The sequence below is a fragment of the Megalops cyprinoides genome, chromosome 18 (genome assembly GCF_013368585.1).
Source record: "Megalops cyprinoides isolate fMegCyp1 chromosome 18, fMegCyp1.pri, whole genome shotgun sequence".
In the NCBI taxonomy this organism is placed as follows: Eukaryota; Metazoa; Chordata; class Actinopteri; order Elopiformes; family Megalopidae; genus Megalops; species Megalops cyprinoides.
Window position 1 is genome coordinate 27844062 of NC_050600.1, and position 26126 is coordinate 27870187.

Sequence of the window (26126 nt, forward strand, 5' to 3'; positions counted from 1 at the left end):
AATTAACTCTTTGAGCTACCTGACAAAATGTCTGCTGCACACACAGACGTGAATAATATCGGGATCCCATAAGGTCCCCGTGGCTAGGGAGCCCTCCTGTCTGTTAGCTTTAAGCCAACTATGAGAGTCCTTTTGGTTCCGTTTTGCGTCTTGGAATCCTGTAAAAGCTTAAATCGGGGTTAGTTATCTTATTTGCTGTGCAACCCACCACGCAACAGCTTTTTAGCATGGTTGCGATTTTAGTTTTAAGACAAGAAAGAGAACTGCAATTTAAATCAATGGAAAGTGCAGCGTTGTTTTCCCCCACGGCGTGGGCGTGGCCTAAATGCACTCTGTCTCTATGCATAACGAGGTCATGGTACCACTTCGAAGTGGTATCATACAACTCTGAAGAGCCTGACACAGTATAAACTTCTCCAGTCCTCCATTTTGACTTGTTTCAGTATGTCGCACTGTGAAATAATTGGTTACACTCGGCAACGTCAGCGATGAGCGGTAGAAAATAATCGATCGCGGATGGCATCGTTCTCTCGGACGGATAAACAAATAAAAATAAAAAATGGTAAAATGTGTCGCCAAATACACTTTGGCGGCCGTTAATATACCTGGGCGGCCCGCCTCAGTAAAGTCTATGTGTGGGCAAACACTGACCAACCATGGGAAGCTTGCATGCTTCATGCAGCAGCAGAGCACTGGCTCCAAAGCAAACACAGTGTGTCTGGGGTTATCAATAACTCTGGACTACATCCTTTTTAAACGCAGAACAACGGCTATAGCTTCCAGCAGAAGCACAAATAAGGACAAGGCACACGAAGCCGCGTTTGGATAGTAATCTGCGCTGTGATGCACAGAGCTGATGGTATGAATTCCGCCACTGTTTTGCATTGGAGGAGATCAGGAAGCAGTTGGACAGGAAATCACACTAGGTGAGCCGACTTACTCCAAAGAGACGTTTGGCACAGGGAGAAATGCCACACAGATCTACAGAGCGCTACCACAGAGAGTCCTCCCACTATGCATATTGCCATCTTTACAGCAACAAGGCAGGCAAAGTTTGGCAGAGGGTTTTAAAGTCTTCCTAAAGTATTCGATGCTTTGACAGACTAGCAAACATGATGATGACACAGGTTGTGATGCTTCAGAAGCTCCTGTTATCATCCAGACATCAGCAGCTTCAGGTTTACATATGCATGATTTATTTTTGAGATAATTATAGGATGCAGATAAATGTGATCACTGTTATTTTCAGGAAAAAAACTATTATCAAATATATGTTGTAACTGTACAGTTCTAGCACTATTTCATTTTGACAATTTTAATTTATCTGAAAATAAATGAAAACTTATGCACTGTCATTATCTTTAAATGAGAATTCTGCAAGTTTGTGAATAAAGACTACAGCCAACATCCTGTATATATTGTTCTGCGGTTAGTAAAGTTCAGCAATACTAGATTTGGCCTAATGATAGTTTGACGTTGTGACATAGGTAGGATACAGGGGATGACTTTGGACTCCTCCCTGCTATAAGCCAGCCATTCCCTGGAGACAGCCTGCAAATCAGATTCACAGCCAACATACTACTGTGAAGTATTTCATCACTGAGGCTGGTCTTTTAGACTCGAAAACTGAGTGAGTCATTACTGAGGGTTACATGTACAAATATTTATAATAATATAGGGTTTTGGTGAATTTTATGACACAACATTGTTGTGTAAATAATGAATAAATCACACTTGCTAGAGTGTGGTTCACATGCACTGCAAGTACACGAGGGTAACCAAACCAAGGCCATTCCGGGTGGAAAAAAAATCAATAAATAAAAACAAAAAACTGCTATATACATAAACAGTTCCAGTATGGTACAAGCAAGTGTTCGACAACAGAAAATAATTAAAAAAAGCTTGATTATTTTAAGCGTACAATCTCAGCAGACAATGTAGTCTTCAAGTCCAGCTAAGAATGCATTAAAAGGCCACAATCAAAACCCAAATCAGTTGAAAGCAATCCACATGGATGCTGGAGGAGTCATTTTTCAGAAATCACCAGCATTTAGCTATTCCTAGAGCTTTCAACGCAAGTGACACAGCCATCAACTAAATCGTTTTACCCAACTGACTAATCAGTATTCTGAAACACATGAACACTTTATCGATGAGTCTCTTGCTTTAATAAATTTCATGATACAGACTGACATGCATGATCTGTACTGAAATTTTCCTGCTTTATCATTTTTCTTTAGATGTTTCTATGCAAAACCAAATACAAGAATATTAAAAGTTAGTAATGAAAGTGTTCCGAAGATAAATGAGATTTAATTGGGAAACAGGTGAGTTGAAAGAAAACATGAGAAATCCACACTAGTTGAAACAACAACTCAATATAGGCTTCTGTGTCAAAAGCAGAGATTTACTTTCACTTCCTGTGGACTCCGCAAAAGAACCCACAGAGTGAATGTTTGTATTACACCCGCAATGCAGCAACATAAGATCCATCAGTCCCGAACACACTGTCCTGTCATTCATCTCTAATACACAGAGGACAGAGCAAGGTACATAAGAAAGATCGTATACTTCAGCAAACTTGCATGACTCACACCCTGGATGCTCTCGTTGGTCCTCATAATCAGGGGCAAGCAGTTGGACCACTTGAGTCCAGCAAGGCCACAGTGTCATTTGCCTTCAGCTCTTGAAGCTACAGAGGTTATGTGAAGAGGAGGTCCAGCTTAAATGGATCACTATTGAAAAATGTGAGTGTAGTGCCTGTGGGGCTATGATGGCTCACTCCTGATATGAATCAACAAACTCAGGGAGAATGGACTGCTGCTTTCCACAGCAGGCAGGACAGCAGAGGGGATGGCTACCTGAAGACCTGAGGAAGTGTTGCTTTAGAGGTAATACTGCTCTGATTTATACACTTGCATTATGTCACTTCTCCCTGTCACACACTGGTTCTCTCTGCTTCACCCTGCTATACCCTGCTTCACCCTGCCTCACCCTTAATCACCCTGTTTCATAAAGAAACAGAGGCATCCACAGACCTTATCCTGGAATGTGATCTTTCCCAGAAACCCCTCCAGAAGCTGACAGCCTTGACCTTTTGGTCAACAAACAAAAGTTTGATAACTGCTGCCCATTGACTTCCTGACCACTCCACTACCACTCTTTCTTGAGTAGTTTGTGCAGACCTTTCACAGCTTATTACATACCCTATGACATATCTTATTAACAAGGGCTATTACATACCTTACCTCATACACTATCACATAACTTACCACACATGCAAAATCATATACTATAGGCCTTTGAACACCAAGTCCGTATTTTTCGTATGCCTTTTGTAATCCGTCATCCGATAAAAATCGTTACTCACAGAAACTTTGCACACTGAGTCTGATGCGTTTTATTATTCTACTCGTTGCAAAAATTCACAGTACGAGACAAAATGGAGTCGTCAAGCAGTGAGAATGATTTTGTGGTCCTTTCACTTCTTATGGGGTCCTTCAATCCTGATAATGCGTCAAGAGGAAGGAGAGTTTCACCTGCAGATAAAGGAGCTGTGGAATTATCCCATTCGTTTCCAGGTCTATTTCAGGATGTCAGTGGTCCAGTTTGATACGCTGCTAACAATACTGGAACCACACATTAAAAAAAGACCACAAATTTATGCAATTCAATTGATCCTGAACATCGGCTGGCAGTATGTCTAAGGTAGGGACACACACGCGCACACGCACGCACGCACACACACACACACACACACACACACACACACACACACTTCATGAGTTTAATAGGCAATCCAAATTGTGCCATCGGGAAAGTGTGCGCTAGGTGATCAGCCTTTCGACTGGACCCGCAGATATTCAGGGCACAGCCTCAAAACGCTGCAACATATAATATTATGGTCAATAGTTGTCCTGTGACCAGTCTGTTTATCACAGTTTTCTGCTCTGAGTGGTCAAACAACTCTCTAATGGCTTTTGATGGATGCGAAAAAATGCAGAAAATAGAACCTGTTCCGAAAACTTTAATGAAGGACGAAAGTTTCTGAGTCGGCGTGTACACGTGATTGACACAACATGAGGTCATATTTATTTTTAAACATGCGACAATTTCGGACGAAAAATACAGACTTGGTGTGCAAAGGCCTTATCACATACACTATAACACACATACCCTATTACATATCTTTTTCTTATACACCATTACATACATATTACACTCATACCCTATTACATACCTTTCCTCATACATCATTACATACCTTATTACACACATACCCTATTACATAGCTTTCCTCATACATCATTACATACAATCATATACTATCACATACACTATTCCACAGCCCATTACACACCGCCTTTAGACATATCCTTACACATGTCCTTACACTCCCTAGTTCTATTAAACCTCTGCATCCCTCTCTTTCAGAATTGTTTTTCTAAAACTCTGTGTATAGACCTCTGAGCTCCAGCATGCCTTACAGGAGCAAAGTACACTTCTGAGCTACTGCATGCATTACAGGAGCACAGCACACCTCCGAGCTACTGCATGCGTTACAGGAGCACAGCACACCTCCGTGCTACTGTATTACTGGAGCAGTGGAGTGTACACAGCGTCACAGCGTTGAACTTTAAACACCCCATGGGACTCAGGGGCTGCTTGTATTTAGGTCACAGCAGAACTGCAGCAGAGCCTTCTAGGTGGGAGGGGGGAGATATGATAATAAGAATGGATTTTAAGAGCATTTCTTTCACAAGGGTCCTGTTAGGTTGAGACAATGAAAAAGCTATTGTGCGAGTCTTGCACAGCTACACAAGCAGACCAGTCTTAGTCATAAGCCCAGTATAGACAGAACAGAAAAATCCCTGCTGCAAAACGTCCTGGAGAATTATTTCAAACCCCAGACTGGCCCTCCTTTTATATAAAAAAGATATGTTGTTCCAGGGCTGACTAACTACATGGCAAATAAAAAGACAACTGACACAGGACACAATACCTTCTGAAGCAGTGCAGAGCTTTTAGCTGCTTTTGTATTTGAAAAATAAAGAAAAACTGTTTTCAATGTTCAGGATCTTTCATCTTTCAGTAAACACATACCTTGTAAACCCTTTTATTCACAAATGACAAGAAGAGTACAATACTACAATGATATGACATTAAATACAATGCAAAGAAGAGTAACATTATGATTGTTAGGAGTAGGGAGGACAGTAAACTGTCATTTCCTAACTTCTCTCTGTCTGGTACTGTCCTTAAAGTATGTGATGAGGCTAAATACTTAGGACATTATATAACTGATGACCTTCTGATGATAAGGACATTGACAGACAGTGTCGTATGATGTATGCACAAGCTAATATGTTGATTCGCAAATTTGGTATGTGTTCAATATCTGTGAAGACTACACTTTTTAAAGCATATTGTAACCCTATGTATACTGCCCATTTGTGGTGGCGCTACAGAAAGAGCAGTATGTATGTGTAGGTTATCAGACTCTGTAAACAGCATACTCAACACTGACGGACCCTGCACTAAGTTCTGTCAGGTTCTTCTCTAGTATGTGGAATCATTGGCGTTTTAGTCTATGTGTAAATATCTGATATTTTGGACCATGTCTGTTTTTTTTCTCCTTTTTGTATTTGTTTGTTTTTTGTTTGTTTTATTGTTTTTTTGTGCTATGGACCGTGTATGTGTCCTTAATAAAGCTTTGATGATGATGATGATGATATGGATCACCACCACCAATCAAAACTACAGAACAAGGAGAGTACAATCCCACCAATGAAGTCAAAAGCAAACTGTAATAGGAAACAGCGCAGTCAGTATCTTGGCTGCATATAACGTTGGATCGCCAGCTTGTCACTTAATCACTGTGCACTGTTCTGCCCTCTAGGGAGGGGGTGGAGTTTAACATGGCTTTGGTGCTGGGGAAATCTGACTCAAGTCCACACTGTTCACACAGTCTGATTTGACTACATTTCCTAGCAGCTGAGGATGTGGCTGGCTGTCTATGTGATCAGGGAAGAGCCTTTTACTCAGCGTCACTGAATATCTGAGTGAGTGATGGGAGCCTGATGCTTCATGAACCCCCAAATGTATGGAGCTATCAGTGACTCACTGATTCAAACCATTCTGTGTGTTTTGCAAATTCTAACAGGGCTTGACGCTTACTTTTTTCCCAAGGAGCACATGTACTCCTAAGTTGAAAAATTTAGGAGCGTATAAGGAACTTATGGCACACGCAGATGTGCTGAACAGCAAATTTCGTTTTAACCCTTTCGCGCGTACGGTCACACCGGTGTGATTAGCCATTTAGCGCATATGCTAAAACTGGTGCGATTAGAAAACTAGATTGAAAAAATTCTAGCTAATTTTAGCTTTGAGGAAACAGCGATTTAACTCTAAAAATATAGCAAATGCTAACTGAAATCTATAAGAAACTTATAACGCAAAGGAAATCATAACGAACCATATAAGGTAACACACATGCTACATACCATAACAAATAAGTTACATGTGAAAGGGTTAAAACGAAATCTGCCGTTCAGCACATCTGCGTTTGCCACGCCTTTCAGTAATTCAGCAAGGTAAATATCTGCACTGGAATTACAGAAGGAAGTTGCAGTCAAACATGATAATATGATTAATTTGCGTTAAAAAATTAATCGCGAACAAGCGTTAACACATTAACGTTGACAGCCCTAATAATTATGTAATTTGCTTTAAACTGCTTTAAATTGTATAAACGGTATGAATAGGGGGATCAGATGCAAACAGACCAAATGTGGGACGAGTAGTAAGTTTGTGTGGGACAATGTGGGACATGTTACCAACACTGAGAGGTAACCTAAAACTTTGAAATAATGTCTCTCTAACTGAATAAGAAACATTTGTGTTCTGCCTTTCGGCTCGTAAAGACCTATACTTTGTCCTCTAGTTGATTCCACAGCACACCAGTTAGGCCATAAAAGATACAGGCTACAGCTTTTGCTATATGAAAGATATGATGAGCACAGTGCTGTTTGTCATCCCAAAGGCACACTAATTTTGCAACATAACATGTCACCAGCCCCACGTCTGCAGTTTTATTAACGGCCGTCACAGCCTCTTGATGACAGCCTTCACTACTCTTTTCTCAGTCAGTGGATGAAAGCTAGGCTTTTAGAAAAGCTTGGCTATGTTGCATTTGTATGAGCCAGGTTGCTCCTTTTGACGCGCTATTAACCCTTTCATGTGTACGGTCACCCCGGTGTGATTTGCTGTTTAGCGCGTATGCTAAAACCAGTGTGATTAGATTAGATCAGAAAAATTCTAGCTAATTTTAGCTTTAAGGAAACAGCGATTTAACGTTTAAAAATATAGCATGCAAACTAAAAACTATGAGAAGCTTAGTAATCATGTAACGTAACACGCACGCTACACAACGTAAAAATAAGTTACGTGTGAAAGGGTTAAATAGAGCAAAACCTATGCTGCAACGGCATAAGTGGCTCATGTGTCAGGCAGGTAAAAGAACGCACCCATGTGTTCTTATTTCTGACAATTAAAAACCAAATGAAAATGTGGAACATTATCTCAATATGCGGGATGCAGGACAAAGGGTCAAAATGCTGTGCAGTACAACGCAAAGCGGGACACCTGGTTACGCTAGGTATGAACGGTATGAACACTTCTATAAGAAAGTAGTTCTTCTTAGCTCTAAACACCAAAAAAAGTCTGTGATCATTGGTTCAGCGCAGTGACCACGCTATTGTCATTGTTTTATCAACCTTTTTGTTGAAAAAAAAAATAGAGGCTAATACTTTTCATTCACACACATGCTCCTAAATACATTTTACAGTTCGCACACACCTATTTTTAGTCGCAAATGCGAGTGAAACGCTCACACTGTCGAACTCTGTCGAATGATTGGTTCATATAATAAGACATGATAGCTCCACGAAGAGCACCTACCAAGGTAAACTACAATACATTTTTTAGGGTGAGTTCAGTCTGTAGAACAAGAGGACATAAATGGAAACTAGTTAAGAGTATGTTCTGCACTGATATAAGGAAATATTATTCTACGCAAGGAGTTATCAATACATGGAATAGGTTGCCAGATCATGCCGTTGAGGCAGAGACCCTTGCTGTGTTCAAGTCCAGACCTGATGCAGTTTTGGATACTCTTTAATTGAAATGGTGAGCTTAGGCCGAATGGCCTGTTTTCATCATAATTAGGGGCCAAGCACCGAAGGTGCTAGGCACCTATTGTAATTGTTAGAAATTTTCACTATTATTATACTTTCTTCTCTGGGAGTCTATGGCAACCCATAGAACCCATTGGTGGATTTTTATGAAATTTGGCACACTGATAGAGGACAGTGAAAATTATCCAGGCATGAAATTTTGGGTCAATCCATCCAACTCTGTAGCGCCACCAACAGGCCAAACTTCAAGGTACAATTTTGCTTATTTTTTTCCCCTGAATCCTTGTGTCATGGCGATTCGAATGCACCCATTGGCATTAAAGTCCGCCATATTGGATTTTGAACTTTTCAAAAACCTACTTTTGCAAACTAGTCCTAGACCGTTCATCCTATCACCACCAAATTTGGTCCGTACCATCTACAGAGGGGTCTGACCAAAAGTTATTCAAAGAATTTTGCTAGGGCAAACGATACAGCCGCTGTTGTCCAATGAAATTCCATGGCAAGGACACCAAAACAGGACGTGAGCAATATATCAGCAATGCTTGGTTGGAGTCATGCCAAAACTGGTATACTTTATTGGCAGGGGGAATATTTGGTACCCACCAAGTTTCATGAAATTTGGCCACATGGGGGCGCTATACCAGAAAAACAGAGAAAAAAAATTCAAATGCCTATAGCTTTGGAACCAAAGCAGATCTTTCAACCAAATTTCTTGTGCATCATCACAGTAAAGGACCCTAGCTGGGAAAGCATGAGCCTGTGTGTCGGCCATTTTGTTTTTTCGGCCATGTTGGTATTATCCTTTTTTCGATGGTTTTCTATGGCAGGCCATAGAAGGCCTAGGTGGATGTTGGTGGAATCTGGCACCCTCATAGAGCACAGTCCAAGGTATCCAGGCACCAAATTTGGTGTCAATCCGTCAATCCCTGTAGCACCACCAACAGGCCAAATTTCAGAGTACATTTTTGCTTATAAATTTTGAACCATTTATCCTAGAGTTGTGATCCTTAATTCTCCTGAACCCCTGGATCATGATGAACTGAATAGACTCATAATAGATTTTCAGAAAAAAATCATTTTCAATTTTTCAAAAAACCTACTTTTGCGAACTAGTCCTAGACCGTTGATCCAATCACCACCAAATTTGGTACGAATCATCTGCAGAGGGTTCTGACCAAAAGTTATTCAAATAATTCTGCTAGGGCAAAAGATACAGCCGCTGTCATCCAATGAAATTCCATAGTGTACACACAAAAACAGGACATGAGTCATATCTCAGCAATGCTTTGTTGGAATGATGCCAAACTTGGTACACTTTGTTGGTATTAGCAATACTGGGTATGCACCAAGCTTCATGAAATTTGGCCACTTGGGGGGGTTATACCTTTAAAAAATTATTTAAATACCCATTATTCAGGCAAAAAAGCAGATTTCAACTAAATTTCTTGTTCTTCATCAAAGTTAAGGATCCTATCTGGGAAATTATGAAACCTCCACATCAGCCATTTTGTGTTTCATCCATCTTTCGTTTTGTCACAAACACATTTAACCACCTCCTCCTAGAGTTATGACACAATGAGGTTTTGTGTGTATTACGTCTTTGGATCATTGTCTTTAACAGTTGTTAAAGGATAGTTGCCAGTTTGAACAATGTGGCCACAGTGTACCCACAAATTTGCCTGAGAAGGCACCATAAAGGAAGAGTGGCCATATCTCTGCAATGCTTTTGTTCATTGGCATAAAAGTCGATACACATGCTTACAATTAGGCCTGAGTGGCACACACCAATTTTAGTGAAATTTGGCAACTTTGGGGTGCTATACTGAAAAACAGATATAAAAACAGGTATAAAAACACCCATGTGTCCATGTACTTTTACGCCAATGGACATCAAAAGGCACAGACCACACAAAGAAAAGCAGATATTGCCACCAATTTTTTGTAGGTCATTACATCATTACATATCAGGTCCTAACTGGAAAATGAACAGGAAAATGAAAATGAACTTAGTTCACAATGACCAAATAGCATGGCTGCTAAGATACAATCAGTTTGTAGCACTTAGAATAGGCAGATCTCCAGCACCTTTTGACCTATTGCCACAACTAATACACTAAATACTGTTGAGGAAACACTTGGACTTTCCATATTGAGCTGAATGTAAGACAGGGTTTTTTTTTCTACTTCAGAAATTACACCTGCAAAGTGGGGTTATCCTACATGCGAGGACTAGACTTTTTAATATAATTATACATTAAGAACAGCAGATGGCGCCATTTATCTGAGATTGTTGAGTGGTATTAGAAATCCTAGTAGACTAGTTTATTTTTATTTTTATTTAAATAACTTATACATTTCATAATGTGATTGCATTGTATTTATAATTAAATGTGGCAGTTTCATCTAAAAGATGTAGAAAATATGTCACCGTGCCTTGTTTTATTCAGTGTGTTTTCTTAAGTTGATATCAAATAAAATGATTTCTTTAAAAAATTGATTTGATCTTCAAAAAGTCTTTTACCAAATAAAGGTGTTGAAAAATGGGGGTTCCTTTTCTAATCAGGGACATTTTATTATATTCAGCTAATATGGTATCTTCTCTGCCATTTTTCCCATGATTTTGCAATTATTCAATTACCCAAAAATTGCACGCCTCCAGTACAGTTGGCACTTCTTATTGCAATGTCCCAAGAAGGCACACTGCATTTTATGGCACTGTTTATGTTTAAGCTTGACATATATGTAGTGGGGGGCAGTGCGGTGGTGCAAATGGGTGGCAGTACTGCCTAACATTATGGAGATTTCAAGCTCGGGGTGCATCTGCGTTCAGTTTGTACCTTGTCCCTGTGTTCATGTGGCTTTCCTCTGGGTATTCTGGTTTTCTACCACAGCCCAAACACATTCAAGTAATGTCAACTGAACATGCTATATTGCCCACAGGTAAGAGTGGAAGAGTGGGTGTCAATGTGTCTGTTGACCCTGTGATGGATTGCTGTCTTCTTCAGGGGTTGTTCTCATTAGCTGTCTACCTGGTGACCCTGAGGTGCTTGGCCCCTTCATTGCTGCTTGCAGCTATATTATGTTCTTATGTTCTTACCAACCTTAACGTTCCATTAAGAGCGTTTGTTCCCTCCCGGCCACTATGCTCTGCTATCGAAAGGCAGTACAAAATCACTATCCACAAATTTCTCTGCCATTGTCCCCCACTTCATCCGTTCAGCCAAATCCCTCACTATTTTTAACAAAACATCTGAAGACACAGCTCTTCCACACTCACCTGATCACCTGAAGTGCTACCACCTAAAGCAAATTCTTACGTCCTAAACTCTGTTTTCCTTGCACGTGTTTCTACCAGCTAGGTTGTACCTTGTCTGGCCAACTATTGAAACTTAGTCATTCAGCACTTCTAATATTGTGACTCCATGCATGGCTTTTGCTTGTGGTTTACTCTGCCTCATCATCGCTTTGGATGAAAGTATCTGCCAAATGAATAAATGTAATGTCACTGACCGCTTGTTGACCAGCACTTGTTGTTTTTGCTGGTGTTGGGCCAATGTTTCAAACCCATGTCAGCATGGCGGTATATGAGTGCTGCTTACCCTGGAGATGAGGGAGGCATGGATCCTCTTGAGGATGTGGTCCATCTCCAGGAGTTTGGGCCCCACCAGCGAGCTGTGGGGACCGCTCAAGTGGCCAATGTGGTCCAAACCCAAGTAGTGCAGGATCAGGATGTCCCAGTCATCGCGCTTCAGGGTGCTGTCCAGGTGACGTGTCACATTGTTGTCCACCTGGGGAGAGGAGATGTTTATGGGGCAGAATCCCTGGAGAGCATCATGCCACCTCAGCTCTGGCTCCACTGGAGGAATATGTGCTTTTCCTTCTGAATCTTTGTCAATTTCTGTCTATTCTCTCCTAAAATGCCCCCCCAAGCCCCACCCCGCCCCTCACCTCAGTGTAGTCAGATACAAAGAAGGACGTGGTGCCGTCATATTCCATGAAGTGCTTGGGGAAGAGGCGCACCCAGGTGTCGTCCCCATAGAAGATGATCCTCTTGCCTGCAGCCTTAGCCTGCCAGATGATGTTGTCCTCCTGCAGTGCTGGTGAGTTCAGGTTCATCACCACGTCAATGAAGCCAGGGATGCTGCCAGTGGTCAGCGCCTGAGGACACAGACAGGGGGATACAGTGGGGCAAGAACATGACAGTATACACCAAATCTTTCACAGATGAGAAGCTCCATCACCCCTTAATTAATACACATATCAAAGTGACACAGAACAGGTGTGTTAAAAGGGGCAGAGTGGTACAGCGACTAAGATTCCTTAGGGTGAGCAGGCAAGACTGTTGCAGTCTATCTCAGTGTCTAAAGAAAAAGAGTAAAGCAAAACTTAGAGGAACGTGCAGGCACATTTTATTGTGGAGCTGAGAAGGCAAGACAAGAAATCTTTTTTTAATTTGATCTTTTTTTTATTATTTACCAAATGTAGCAAAGCACAGTTTCTATCATTGTAATCAGTAGCCTTGTGCTCTGTGTAAACATGGGGCACATATTAGGGGATAGTGGCCATTTAATTCCCAAAAGAAGCAAACATGCCACTCAGTGCCCTTTCAGCATTATTCTCATAAATGGTATAGCATATCAGCTGCAAAACGAGACATGTTTAATGTACAGACATGGGTCTATAAGGGCCACATTAAAACTCATTCTGTAAAACCAGAAGCGTGTAAAGTACAGACATACGTCTACACGGGTGACGTTGAAGCTCGTGCTGTTCCAGGTGAGCAGCACAAAGCTGACTGCGCCAGCACTCAGATTTCAGAGACGTTAGACCCCCCAAGGGGCTGAATTGAACAGCTCAACAGTAATCACAGCCTCGCTGCTCTGTTAACAGCTGCACCATCATCACCCTGCACACGCATGTATGCTACAGCCTTCCTATGATTACAGAGGCTTTACTCTGTGATGATGAACCACCAGCTGCATGACTCTTCTCAGCAGCACCTCTGTCAGTCAGCCTCCTTGCTTGGTGCTGCTGTGTTTTTGACACAGCAGTGTGGATGATACAGCCCGCGTTTACCACCGGCGGCTTGGATGCCACTGCTCTGCAGAGCCAGCAGCTGTCAAGCGCAGCCTGTTATATCAGAGCGCAGGTCTCAATGGGGACATTGTCCACCAAGATTCATCACTGTGAGCAAAGAGCTAACGTGTCAGAAACAAACCCCGCCGACCTGCCTGCCACTCTCAGGATTCCTCAGTGACGCTAGTGGGACTTGACTCTAAAAATAGACAGGGCTATTATGTGCTGTACGTGAACCCTTGACTGACTTATACCAATCACAGGTGTCAAATTCATTCATGGTTCGTGCAAGTCAGTCATTGACAGCGTATGCCAGCTCCAGCAGTTTAGAATGTCCATTCTCCCACTTGCTACAAGTCAAATGAAATCGAAAATATAGTCATTTTCAATGAAAAGATTCTGCCATTCAGATTAAAGCTCTCTGTGTGCAATTGAAACATCCACACCGAGCGCTGTCATGCCTTTGCAAATCGATCCAAAGCAGCAGATTTGAGTGCACGCTTCCCATTCCGATGCAGCACCCGCACCCTGATTTCCTCCGATTTCATCATAGCCCGTTTTAGTCCCACCAGAGTCTTCCCGCAGGCCTTCTCACTCACCAATCACAAATCCAGCATGTGAAACACACCTCTAGTCTGAGGTGGGGGGTAGGGTTGCAGAACACTGCTGTACAGTGGTCTCTCCGGCAGCTCTACAGGAGCGCAAACACAGCACCACAGTCATCCGCTGCCTGCCAACTACACACAGTCGTTACCAACTCCGCCTCTAATGGCCTGCCCTAATTCTCATGCCAATCCTAATAGGCCTTTGGCCCTATTGAAAAGAGAGAAAGCCCCCCTCGGCTGAGTGTCCCTGCTGGCTGTCTATTTAGCAGCCACGTCTGCAGTATCTACTCATGTGTGAGAGTGTGAAGAATCCTGATCAAACAGATAGGAGAGTAGCAGCTGGGAGTATGCAGAATGTGAATACGAAGGGTATGTCATTGCAGGGCTCAGACTGGTGACAGGAGATACGTTTAGGGATCAGCAGTAGAAAATGATGGGGCCGATAAAGTACTAATGAATGTGTCATGAATAATCCAAGAGATAGTATCAGAAATGACATCTATGATAACATGTTGTGGATAATCTGAGAGACAGAACTTCGTGAGTGCTAAGTAAAATCTGACAGCTGTTGTCAGAGATGACATCTTAAAATGTGTCATGAGCAGGTCCACATTAAACCTCCCCGGGGCCCAGGCCTAACACACCTCCCGGGGCCCTATGTCCACGATTTTCAACCGGAAAACTAAAACCCAAGTAGCAAAACACAACCACAACCGTGGAAGCCCAATAACCAACGTGACTGACATGTTCTAAATAAATGTTAAACACAACGTTAAATAGAGATGGAAAACCTCGGCTTCAGAAAATAAAAGTCCTGCCACGTAGCCTATTTGTTCCACCCATGCACTACACCAATTGAATTTAATTAGCACAACTCTTCAGCCTGGTAGAGGAGCTAATTAGTGAAATAACCTTGTTTAGTGAATGGCTAGAATAAATACATGGTAGGACTTTTACTTTCTGAAGCCGGGGTTTTCCACCTCTGGTTAAATAATGAACATATCTGAAACCTATTTCTAACGTTTGACGGTGGTGCTTATGTGGTGTGATTTTAGCCAGAATACCAACGTGTTAAAATCGTTTCATAAACGTGTTTACCACGTTGTCATGATTTGGGTTGTCAGAATTGCAGACTGAATCTTTAACACTTTCGCATGTAACTTATTTTTTATGCTATGTGGCACTCATGTTACGTTACATGGTTTGTTACATTTTCATTAGCGTTATTAAGCTTCTCATAGTTTTCAGTTAGCTTTTGCTGTATTTTGTAATGTTAAATCGCTGTTTCCTCAAAGCTAAAATCAGCTAGAATTTTTCCGATCTAGTTTTCTAATCGCACCAGTTTTAGCATATGCGCTAAAAGGCTAATCACACCGGTATGACCGTGCGCGCGAAAGGGTTAAATTTCTTGAGTTCTTTTCCTCTTGCAGCAGATGAACATACACATTGGCTACTTACGGTTGAGCTGATGCAGATGAATGTACTTCCTAAAGAGGTAATCAAATTGAACTGTTGTAAAGGGCTTGGTAAATAATGATGATTTTGTTAGAATAACACTTGAGAATTGCAAGTTACTGTGGCTACCCCACATACCTACAACAGATTGAAGACAAAATAAATGAATCACAGCCCGCACACATAAGTGGAAATTGGCACAAGTCTGAATCAATGCAAGCGCCAAAGAACCTTTTATATTTTCTAATAGCCTCGTGAGACATAGCTGTGAAGTGACTAGCCTATAAACACCATTTTCACTGACACTGACGATTAATTGTTGTGACAGGACAATGTAGGCTACTCTACAGGTGGGAAACTGGACCAAAATGCTCAGTGTACAATCAAAACACCATAAAACCCCATTCAAAAATTCAACGTAATCTGCTGTTCCCGGTGCCCCCTAATGGCCAGGGCCCTGGGCTGCAGCCCATGTTGCCCACTAGGTTAACGTGGCCCTGGTTATGAGTACACATCTAAGAGATGGTGTCAGCCATGACATTAGGACTTTACAATAACTATTGAATAGGGATCAGTGAAGATGGTGAAATCATGATTAATAATCAAGAGCTGTAGAGGGAGCTGGAGACCCAGCTGCTGTCCTGTCAGAAGGAAATTTGAATTGAAATCAGCTTTGCTCAGCAGGAAAAAAAAACCAGGAGAAATGTTTGGACATAAAAAATCTTGGCATGCTAAACTTTTTTTTTCAACCAAAAAAACTTGTTTTGCAACTACAATTGGAAATGATTACTATAAGATGAATTACTGATAGCCTTTCCAAGAACAATCCTATGTTCTGTCTGAATACCCGCAGATCCCTCCAGAACCTGATACTACATCACATATTCATTCACAAAACACAGAATGTCTAATTGAGGTCACCGGAACTCAATCTCATACAGGATTTGGACATGGCTGTGTGGGAATGAAAGTCATTAAGAGTTATTAAGAGTGGATAACCAGATATGGATAACCAAGGATAGCCAGATATGGACACACCTGTTGAGCAGATTGGTTCTATTCCTGCACACATGCAGTGCTACAAAAATACTTTGATTTAGAGTAGCCTAAATGTCATTGCAGTGACATTGTCTTAGCAGTGATGCTTGTTTTCTTTGATTTGTTTTTGAAGTCATGCTTAAAGAGGAAGACAGGGGAGCTAAGCCTGCTTGACATCAGGAATGGGGGATCGAACAGGACCGCCCTGCCATGAGGCCCCTCCCACACCAGCACTGGCACAATGCTGAATACCATCCTCACGCAATCTGGCAACCTCTGACTGCCTGCACTGGCTGTGCTGAGCATAGGGCTGAATCAGAGTCTTGAAAAAGGAGACTGCCTGTGAAGGAGGAGAAACCACACCAACACAATAACAAAGTCTCCCAAGTACAGATGATGGAGATGAAGTTTCTTGACTGAAAGAGACAGCTAAAACCCCCAGCAGCTGTCTGCTGTGGAGAAATTAAACTTATTAATCACTATTGTGTGCTGAAGATTGATAAGACATGCCAACAAGAGGATGAGAGGATTCATAAATCTGTCTTTCTGAGAGATCATCAGCAAGGTTCACAGCATGGCTTAGTGGTTCAGAGGCAAGCGGTGGCTCACAGGACATGTGTGCATGTGTTTGTGATTTGGAGAGCTCCAGATATTCTATGGCACCATCAGATGCATGTGTTAATACTGACTCATTTGAAACAATCAGACAGCGCTTCCATGGATCAGCTTTTGATCAGCTCATACACTGTGATTGACAGCATATGTTAGTTCTTCCTACTCTGGGACTAGTAAAGCCCCACTCTTGTGTCACTAGGACATGCCTTGTAATGGAGGCCTCAGAGATATCGGTGCAGAGTGGGCATAGCTGCTAAATTCCTCTGTTAATTCCACTGACTCTGGTTCCGTGGCGATCCCCCAGTCAGGCTGCAATCAATCCATCTTAGCCATGCAACGGCTGTTTTTCTCAGGACATCCATCTGGGTAAGTTTGTCACACCTCGAAAGCTGACCCAGTGTGCTACTGCACTCGCATGCAACCAGAGGGGTGTGCTGCCACCTGCTGGAAGGCTGGGTAAACTGCACTGAAGAAAGTCCCTTGACATAAGATCCATAACTCTTCGGGATTAGACTGAAGTCATATGGCATCTTTCCCAAAGCATGAAACTACCCATTCCTAGCTGTAGAGCTTTCTGTTCATTTGAATGCGGTTGCATATGGAGGACTGTGTTTAAATACTATATTGAATCTGTGCGTTCAGACACTAATTGTGCATTTACTGTTTCATTAGATCAGTAGTAAGTGTTTAACAAATTTGCTATTTTCAACACATATCACACATATTATTGTTATTCATATTATTCTCTTCTTGCACCCTTATAAGGGTAAAATGTGTTCTGTTAACTACAAACTTGGAACATGATTGATCACAAAGCATTCACAGATCTGAGATACACTTCTCACTCAGCCTAACCAGCTCTTAGGACTGTGGCCCAGAATTCCTTCTTTTCTATTTACATAATTTATATTGCATTAGATTCATTATGTAAAGTTGCTTCTTTTTTGTATGCACATTTATGATGGGTGACAACTATATGAGTTGGGAGCTGAGTCCACAAATTTCCGGACATGTTAAATTTGGCCCAGAATAATGAAGTGCATTACTGACAGGAAAGTTCAGTAACAGTTTTCTATAAGATGTTCATCATTTACTGTGTACACAGTGGATCAGATTTGCAGGGGGGTCTAATATCCTCAAAATCATCACTTTGAGCAATAAAGGACCTGAGTGTATTTACCCAGCTGGCACTGGAACTACCCTGTATTAAATGTGAAGAAAGTGAGGACCAATGCTTCTTTGGATTAGCTTTAAGGTGCAAATAGTTTTGTTTTTTTTTTTTTGTTCCAAATCAGCAAATTATTAGGAGGTTTAACAGAAGGAGGTTAATGATATTTATCAAGGCTGGCGATAAAAGCCAGAGAAGTTGATATGATAACATCTGTGGAAAGCGCATCGATACATTCATTTCCGCAACATTCCTCCAGTGTGTCCTGTGTAATGTATGCAGCACAGCTGCCTTCCTAATTGCTCTCAGTGAGATGAGCTGCACCTCTGTGCCAAGCGTCTCCTATCACTCAATGCATGTGTACAACCACAGGCACTCTCTCTATGAGTGCACAGGTTGCCTGTGACTGGGAGCATCGTGCTGAGGTACTCAGGACCTGCGTTGGAGTCTTTCATCTTTAGGAGCAGCTGTTTACTTGCAAAGATGAAAGCTGAGGACTACGGAGAAGGCTGGCTGTCAGGTAAGCGCCTGAATGCAAAATGGTGAGCTGCCACTGCTATTGCGAAATCCAGGTCCTAGTTTTAAGCTTCTACATTTCTGCTGCTTTCAGAGTGAGCCTTGTCAACATGCGGATGTTGTTCATTTTGTTAAAGGTGGCTGGGCCTACCCCTTATTCTCTCAGTTCCTGACACCCATTTAGATCCTTGTCTCACCTTGAAACAAACTGCTAATTACCGCTAGCAATATTTAAATGAAGGGTCCATGCCTGACTTCCTTTCAATAATTATTTTTCATGAATACACACCTAAATTGAGAATGAGTAAGCCTAAATTCATACAAAACACGCAGCATCTAATACCACTCTTAGTAAATGCTCCTGCTAGTAAATTCGGCTGGTTTCCCTTATTGTTAACACATGTAACCATGAATGTGAAACCTTGGGTATTTGCTTTAATCAGCACTTGTTACTGGCTTTCCATACATGATAGACATGTCATTGATGATGATGTAGGTACATAACAAGGGTTTATTTAAGAACGGGACTGCATTTTCAATATGAATGCACCATATTCCAACACTGTTCAATAAATAAGAAGATAAAGAGAAACTGCAGATCATGGTGCTCATGAACCATACACAACCCTGCCAGAGGAACATTACTTATTTCTGAAGTGCATTATCTTGCTTTAATTCAGGTAAAAGCCATACCATTGTCAAGTGTCTAGTAGACTGCACCTCTGGATCATTTGTAATACATCCCTCTGAAGTGAATGTTTAATGGCTTCCATCTGGCCTGTCTTCTTTTTCCTCAGTCTGGTCCTGATGAGAAATTAGTGCTATGATAAGCACATTGGATGTCTTGTGCTTGGCTCTAACCCTAAATTGGCTGTTCTTAGGATTAGTGTGCGACAGCTCCAGTCCGCAATTAGTGGTTTCCTTCGAAGTCAATACTGTTCTTGGGATGGCTTTAGCCTTTGATTGGCTGTCCCTGGGATGGCTGTGTCTTTATTGGTTGTGTTTAAAATGAATGAGCTCAGAGCTCAGAAGCTACAGTGGCTCTCTGGAGCAGAGGAAAGTCAAAGTGCAGAAGAGCAATTAAGGGAGCTATGGAGCACCGATCACTCCAACTGGAAAATTTAATACAAGGCAGCACTAAATACATGATGGAGAGGCCAAACAAATACATCACATCACACCCTTTGCAAGGACAGAATAACATTAGGAAAAAACTGCAAATGTCCTAACTACTGATGTTTTTCTCAGTCACACCGTGAAGTGTGATTCCTTGGAATGACAAGACTGAGTGCAATCTCTTATGTGTGCTTTGCTGCCCTCTGCAGTGCTCACTGTTCTTCAGGAGGCAAAGTTAATGCTCTCCCCTGAACCCAGCACAAGCAGAGAGCACACTCCTGCTGAGCTGGGCAGCATTTTCAGAGGACAGTTTCCCTGAGCGCAATGCATTACAAGTGACATGGCACAACATCTCTTCCACAATTTTCACACCATCACCATCACACCACTGTCAGATCAATGCCATCCTACAATAGAATGTAGACCAGCTTCAAAAACTTAGCTTATCAAACAATCTACTGTAAACTGGCTTCAAAAGAACAACTTCAAAAGAACAGCTTTTCAAAGAACCTAATATACTGGCTACAAAAGATCAGCTTTTCAAACAATCTACTGTAAACCGGGTTCAGAACGTCAGCTTTTCAAACAATCTACTGTAAACCGGGTTCAGAACGTCAGCTTTTCAAACAATCTACTGTAAACTTGCTTCATGGTTCTTCATGGTTTTGTAATGAGCCAAAATCTGGATGACTCATGTATCTCAGCCACAAGCAAACAGTGCATCAGTAGTGAACTGGAAGAAACTCATTTGTCTTCTTCCTCTGCAGAAAATGACTTTGAAACCCTGCCAATGAATGCATTCACTGCATGGAATATTTGCATTTAAGAAGTTTTGTTTTTTGTTTTGAGTAAGAGGAGCAAAATGTACTTATGAAACTAGGAGGGTGATTGAACTGAGAGCATAACTCTAATTCTTCCTTTCCCTTAAATCAGAGCTTGGTTGACTCCAGTAAAGGAAGCTGCATTACCCTTTTAATTTTTATGAAAACTGAAGTTTAACAAAAATTATAAAAACTGATATTTTCAGATGTTGGTAACAAGACAGAAGCACAAAGTAAGGCTACATATTTACAATGCACTGCTGCTAGATATAGGACAGGAAAACTAATAACCAAATTTTCATTAATCGCCGTTTCTTCTCACTAAGTGTTCTTCTGTCTCAGATTAGATTCTCTCACTTTGTCTGTCCTGGCAGTGGAAATGGTTTGTAACAAAATGGCTGACACTAGACTGCCCTCTGGTGTTTACATGTGATGCTGCACTCCAAGCACCCAGCCCTTCACTCATCCAAATATCCATTAAATTCTGTAATAGAAGCCATTCAGCATGCTAAGTTTAGTATCAAACATACCAATGCTGCAGTGATACAGAGGCAGCACAAGGCAGCCCCATCTTAATTGGGCTGATGCTCCTCTTTTTAAGGAGGCATAAAAATAGTGTGTTATGTGGAGTTATTTTATGGCACTTGGATGTGACTAATACAGCCATTGCTTTTCACTGCTTGATGGCCATATAAGTACAGGAAAGCAGGAGTCTGTCCTTGCAATGAGGGCTGTAAAGCTCATAAATGTCACATTCACAGGAGATTCTGTGGAGAATACAGCCAGCAATGAATCTTGGCTGCACGTCTATGATGTCAGAGAGGAACTCAGAATACTGAGGGTATTCTCATATAAACTGTACTGGCAGCATATTTAGCTGCATGCTATTTGCAACAAAGAACTACACATCTTAATGCTATGTTTCTCTGTTTCTATGTCAAATAAATGCTCACATAATGGCCATTTCACTGGAAAAAGGAAGATTGAGAGTTCAACTAAAACCAAAGTTTAACAAACGTTTAACTACATAAACAGGTCACATCATGAGGAAGCATAATGATATAGCAAGAACACAGATAGTGCTGAGGGCCTTAGTGCCTTAGTGTTGCAGGCCTTAATGGCTTAGTACCTCTGTGTCATCGGCATTAGTTCCTTAGTGCTGCGGGGCTTAGTGCTGTGAACATTTGTGCCATGGGCTTTGGTGCCTTAGTGCAGAGGGCTGTAGTGTTTTGGACCCTAGTGTAGTTGTGCTAAGGGTCTTAATGCCTTAGTGATGTAGGCCTTAGTGCAGGGTTCCCACCCATTTTCACTGACAAGATTTCAAAACTTTTCCATGACCTTTCAATGATCTTTAATGAAATTTCCATGACCTTTCACTACCTACAAGTACACAAAATTGCGTACTTTACTCCACAGATTGGACCTAATTATTAAATGACAATTAAACAACAACCTTTTCCATTCACGTAATGTCAGTTATTTTCATATTCACTTCAAGTTCAAACATTCAAAATACAGACACTGCAATTATATTGCTCTTATATTGCTTTGTTTTAATAATCGGTGTGCCATCTCTCACCATCCTCTCATACCGGACGTGCTTCATTCCCTTGGCATGACTAGCGAAGCAGCCTCTCCCACATTGGTAACATCAAAGCTCTCATCTAGCTCTCAAGTTCACATCTAGCACGTGAAACACCTTTTTCAGCTTTGAGCCAAAGTCTATACCGCTTATTACTGAGCCATGAAATATTAAAGGAACGCTTTCCCGGCATTTCTCAAAAGGAGAAGAGAGGAATCATGCTAAAACTTCCTAGCGAGACCGCCAAATGCAAGTGCATATCATTTTTATTTGGCCTGGCAGGTATAAGCAACAATAACTATAATATAAATTATGTTTTATTTATTCATTTTAAAATGTTTCATAATTTACAGCAGGCATCTGAGCTTCGATGACACTTAACATAACATTATAACATTACTATAATACTAAGCAAACATTTTGTGCCCAACTGCCCATTGACTTCAAAGTTTTGTTGCTAACTAACTGTCCTGGCATGCCCCAGTGACAGTAGGCTAAAGCACAGATTAAAAAGTGCAAAGCTTTTTGCTCATAGGCTAAATGCATGGTTCACTTGCTAGCATAGGTCGCTTTGAAGCCATATATCTTACATAAGCAATAACGTAGGGCTACCCCATCTTTACTCAGCCTACAACCAATCAAGATTATTTCCAAAGCAATGGCATTATGAGACGAGTTAAATCCTAGGTATAAATTGTATTTGTCAAACGATTAAAGGATCATTTGGGCAAACAGAACTTCCCCAGCAAAGTGAATTACTTACCCTGTCTAAGATTGCTAGCATTTACTGTCAGTCACGTTGTTATCAGACAAATCCAGAGAAGTCTCTGGCCACTGATGTTTTCGGGGGAATATGCCCACCTCATAGAAATAGAACAATTTGATCACCATGATGTCTGACAACCAAAATTAGATTTCCTATTCATTTAGACTACTGAGGACGTGGTGAATGATTTGGAGGGCGGAGCTCAGACTGAAGCTTCACGGAGAAAGAAACGAGATTGGATAAAATGTGTTTTCTCCCCTCACTCTCCGTTACCACACTGTTTTATGAGAGTAGGAAGCAACCAGATTTTGTGACTCACATTAATCCATAAAATATACAATAAGATATACTTTATCTCCTATATCTCCTACACCTCTGGTACGACAAAATCAAATTTCATGACTCCAGAGTCAAATTTCATGACTCCAAATCTTTCAATGAATTTACTGAATTCCATGACTTCTGCAGGCTGGGAAAATTTCCATGACTTGTCCAGGATTTCCATGACCGTGGGAACCCTGTTAGTGTCATGGGCCCTAGTGCAGTTGCCAGGGGCGGAGCCGATGGCTCGTTGCAGAGGGGGCGAGGACCTGTAGTGGGCCCTTATACAGCCTATCATAGGCTGTAAGGAGATGCAAGACAGATCCATGGGGAAACTTGTGGACACGGAAGAGAGAAAAGCAGATTACAATGAGGTGTGCCATTTCAGCCGTACTCTCTGCCCCCTCCGGTTGCTCTGCTACAGGCAGTTGCCCTAAGGGTCTTAGTGCCTTAGTTAGTACTATCTGCATTAGAACTGTAGTGCTGTGGGCCTTAGTGCCTTAGCGCTGTGGCCTTTATTAACTAAGTGCTATGGGTTTCAGTGCTGCGGTCCTTACCTTGATGCGAGGCATCGTGACTGTAGGAGGCCGTGCCTTGGCCACAAAGCTGAGGGAGGAGCCTCGCTCCACCAGATTCCGAGTGTAGGGCATGTACTGCCGCCCCCTGGGCCCAAAAACAAAGTCCTCCCTGAGAGCATCGATCACCACTATCACCACCCTTCTGAAGAGGGACGTTGGGACTTTGGAGGAGTTGGGGCTGTTTCCTGTAAAACATAAACAATTGTAATGTTTTCTGACACCATTTTCTGAAACAGTTACCCAATAGAGTACTATGTGGCAGCAGTAGTATAGTGGTAACCAGAAGGCCTTGCAACCCACAAAGTCCTTATCGGGCATTGCTGTTGTACCTTTGAATAAGGTGCTTAACCTCAATTACATCTGTAAATATCCAGTGGATCAAATATATAGCATACAAAAATTGTAAGCTATTGAAATCGCTCTGGAGAAGAGAGTATGCTATGTAACGGCAATTTAATGTGTGCTGAGGGCTTTTTCGCAGATACACTGTTAATCAACAGTACTCCATAAAAGGTTTATCAGGCATAGGTTAAGCCATTTCGAACATACTGTTCATCATTTCCAACAGACTGTTCATAAACAGACTGTGGTCCCTGCTTTCCTGTATGAGGCATGTTTTTTTAGAAATCTTGTAAACGTGAATTTTAATAAATTTTAACACTTAGCTAGTTAGCCAAAGCCTTCTTTCTGATACCCTTGCACCTTGTTTTTTATTTGCTGAAAATACTTTTTGAAACCTAAACGGCTTCAGCAAACGATGGATGCACACTGCTGAAGTACTCACCACGTCAGATTGTTACCCTGCCATCTCTTACAGGAAACAGACATTTCTAACGTTACTGGTTCAAAGCGCATTCAGGTACGTCAGGTCCAGCCCAACTGCAACGCAGAACGCACCTGTTAGCGGCTCTGCAGGTAGATCGGACAGTTTACTCTTCGACGAAAATGACGACTTGACCGGAACCGGGAAAAATCCTCTTAAGAAAAGCGCAATGCCAAAAATTTCAAATATAAGGCAGAGAGAGGCGAAAACAGACGAACGAATTTTCATTGTGCAATAGTTTAAAACAACATCTGGCGACAATACTTATGGAACACTGTGCGTTGGCCTGCTAGCCAACTTCTTGGACGAAACAGGTGTAGTCAGTTCAGTTAGAAAGTACCTAGCACGCTAGCTGGCTAGCTAGATCCCTCGACACCAGTAGTTAGTCTTGCTACTGTACATTACTTTCAGCTCTTCCAAAGTTAGCTAGATGACCCAGTGAATGTAGCTATCCTACATTGTGACAGACACTGACAAAGAAAAGACAGGTGCGGTAGCTAACGCTTAAAAATGACACAGACAACCCTGCTTCATTTCAAGACATAACTTAATGATACTTCCTACCACTGAAATCGCTGTTTCAAAGGATAAATAAACAATGCTCCCTTTCTGTTTTGAAATTCTTACTTCCGGGTTTAACTCAACTACGGATAGGCAAATGGGACTAACAAGACGATCTGCGTCACACGTGTTCGGGGGGAGGTTTAAACGTTTCAAGCCGTACTGTATCTTTAATTTCCAAAACTCTCCAGATGTTGAGTTTAGGGGATTTGAAGGATTATTCGTGTTACAGCGCTTTGCAGTCCTTGACTGAGTACTGTTTGCTGGCTTGACAAAAATGATTCAAAGGCCTGAGGCGACTTCGTTCTGGTTACTTTAAATCATTGCAGCAACACATTTTTTAGTTAATTTCATAATTAAAACATTGTATTTTTAAGTTAACAAATAATCTGTGAGTTCTCTATTTAGGCTCGTGTAGGCAAGATGTATCAATCAGTGTAACGATCAATGATGCATTTATGTATTTATTCAGTAAAAGTAGGTCTGTGGTCTTGCTGCAACACAATTCATCAGAGAGCTTTGCAGAAAAAAACGTGAGCAAAATCCAAATCATTGGCTCTGCAGCGTCAAACATTGAATGACCCTTTCAAACTGAATATATATATATATATATATATATATATATATATATATATATATATATATATATATATATATGTGTGTGTGTGTGTGTGTGTGTGTGTATGGGGGTTTCCCACAATGATGCCTCACAGACACTTCTTTAGGTATTTTCTGATGTAATATGAAAATGATAGAATTCAGATATAATTTCACGCAACCAAACAGTTAATGACCAAACAGACTTATTTTTCTATCTTAACTGTTTTGTTCCCATCTCTCTACCTGAACTAGGTTCAGGAGAACATTGCTGGCACAGTGGTGTGTCG

General features: G+C 41.4%; 1 protein-coding gene across 2 annotated transcripts in view; it reads right to left on the reverse strand.

Moving 5' to 3' along the window:
• Positions 1 to 25306, reverse strand: part of pigg (phosphatidylinositol glycan anchor biosynthesis class G) — a 123202-nt gene extending 97896 nt beyond the window's left edge. For both annotated transcript variants that reach the window (XM_036551667.1, XM_036551666.1), the window contains exons 1-4: positions 24753 to 25306; positions 23835 to 24040; positions 12147 to 12356; positions 11798 to 11986 (exon numbers count right to left, since the gene is read on the reverse strand). In XM_036551667.1, the coding sequence (XP_036407560.1) occupies positions 11798 to 11986; positions 12147 to 12356; positions 23835 to 24040; positions 24753 to 24906 (759 nt within the window). In that variant the 5' untranslated portion in view covers positions 24907 to 25306. The remainder of the gene's footprint in view (positions 1 to 11797; positions 11987 to 12146; positions 12357 to 23834; positions 24041 to 24752) is intronic.
• Between the last annotated feature and the right edge of the window lie 820 nt (positions 25307 to 26126).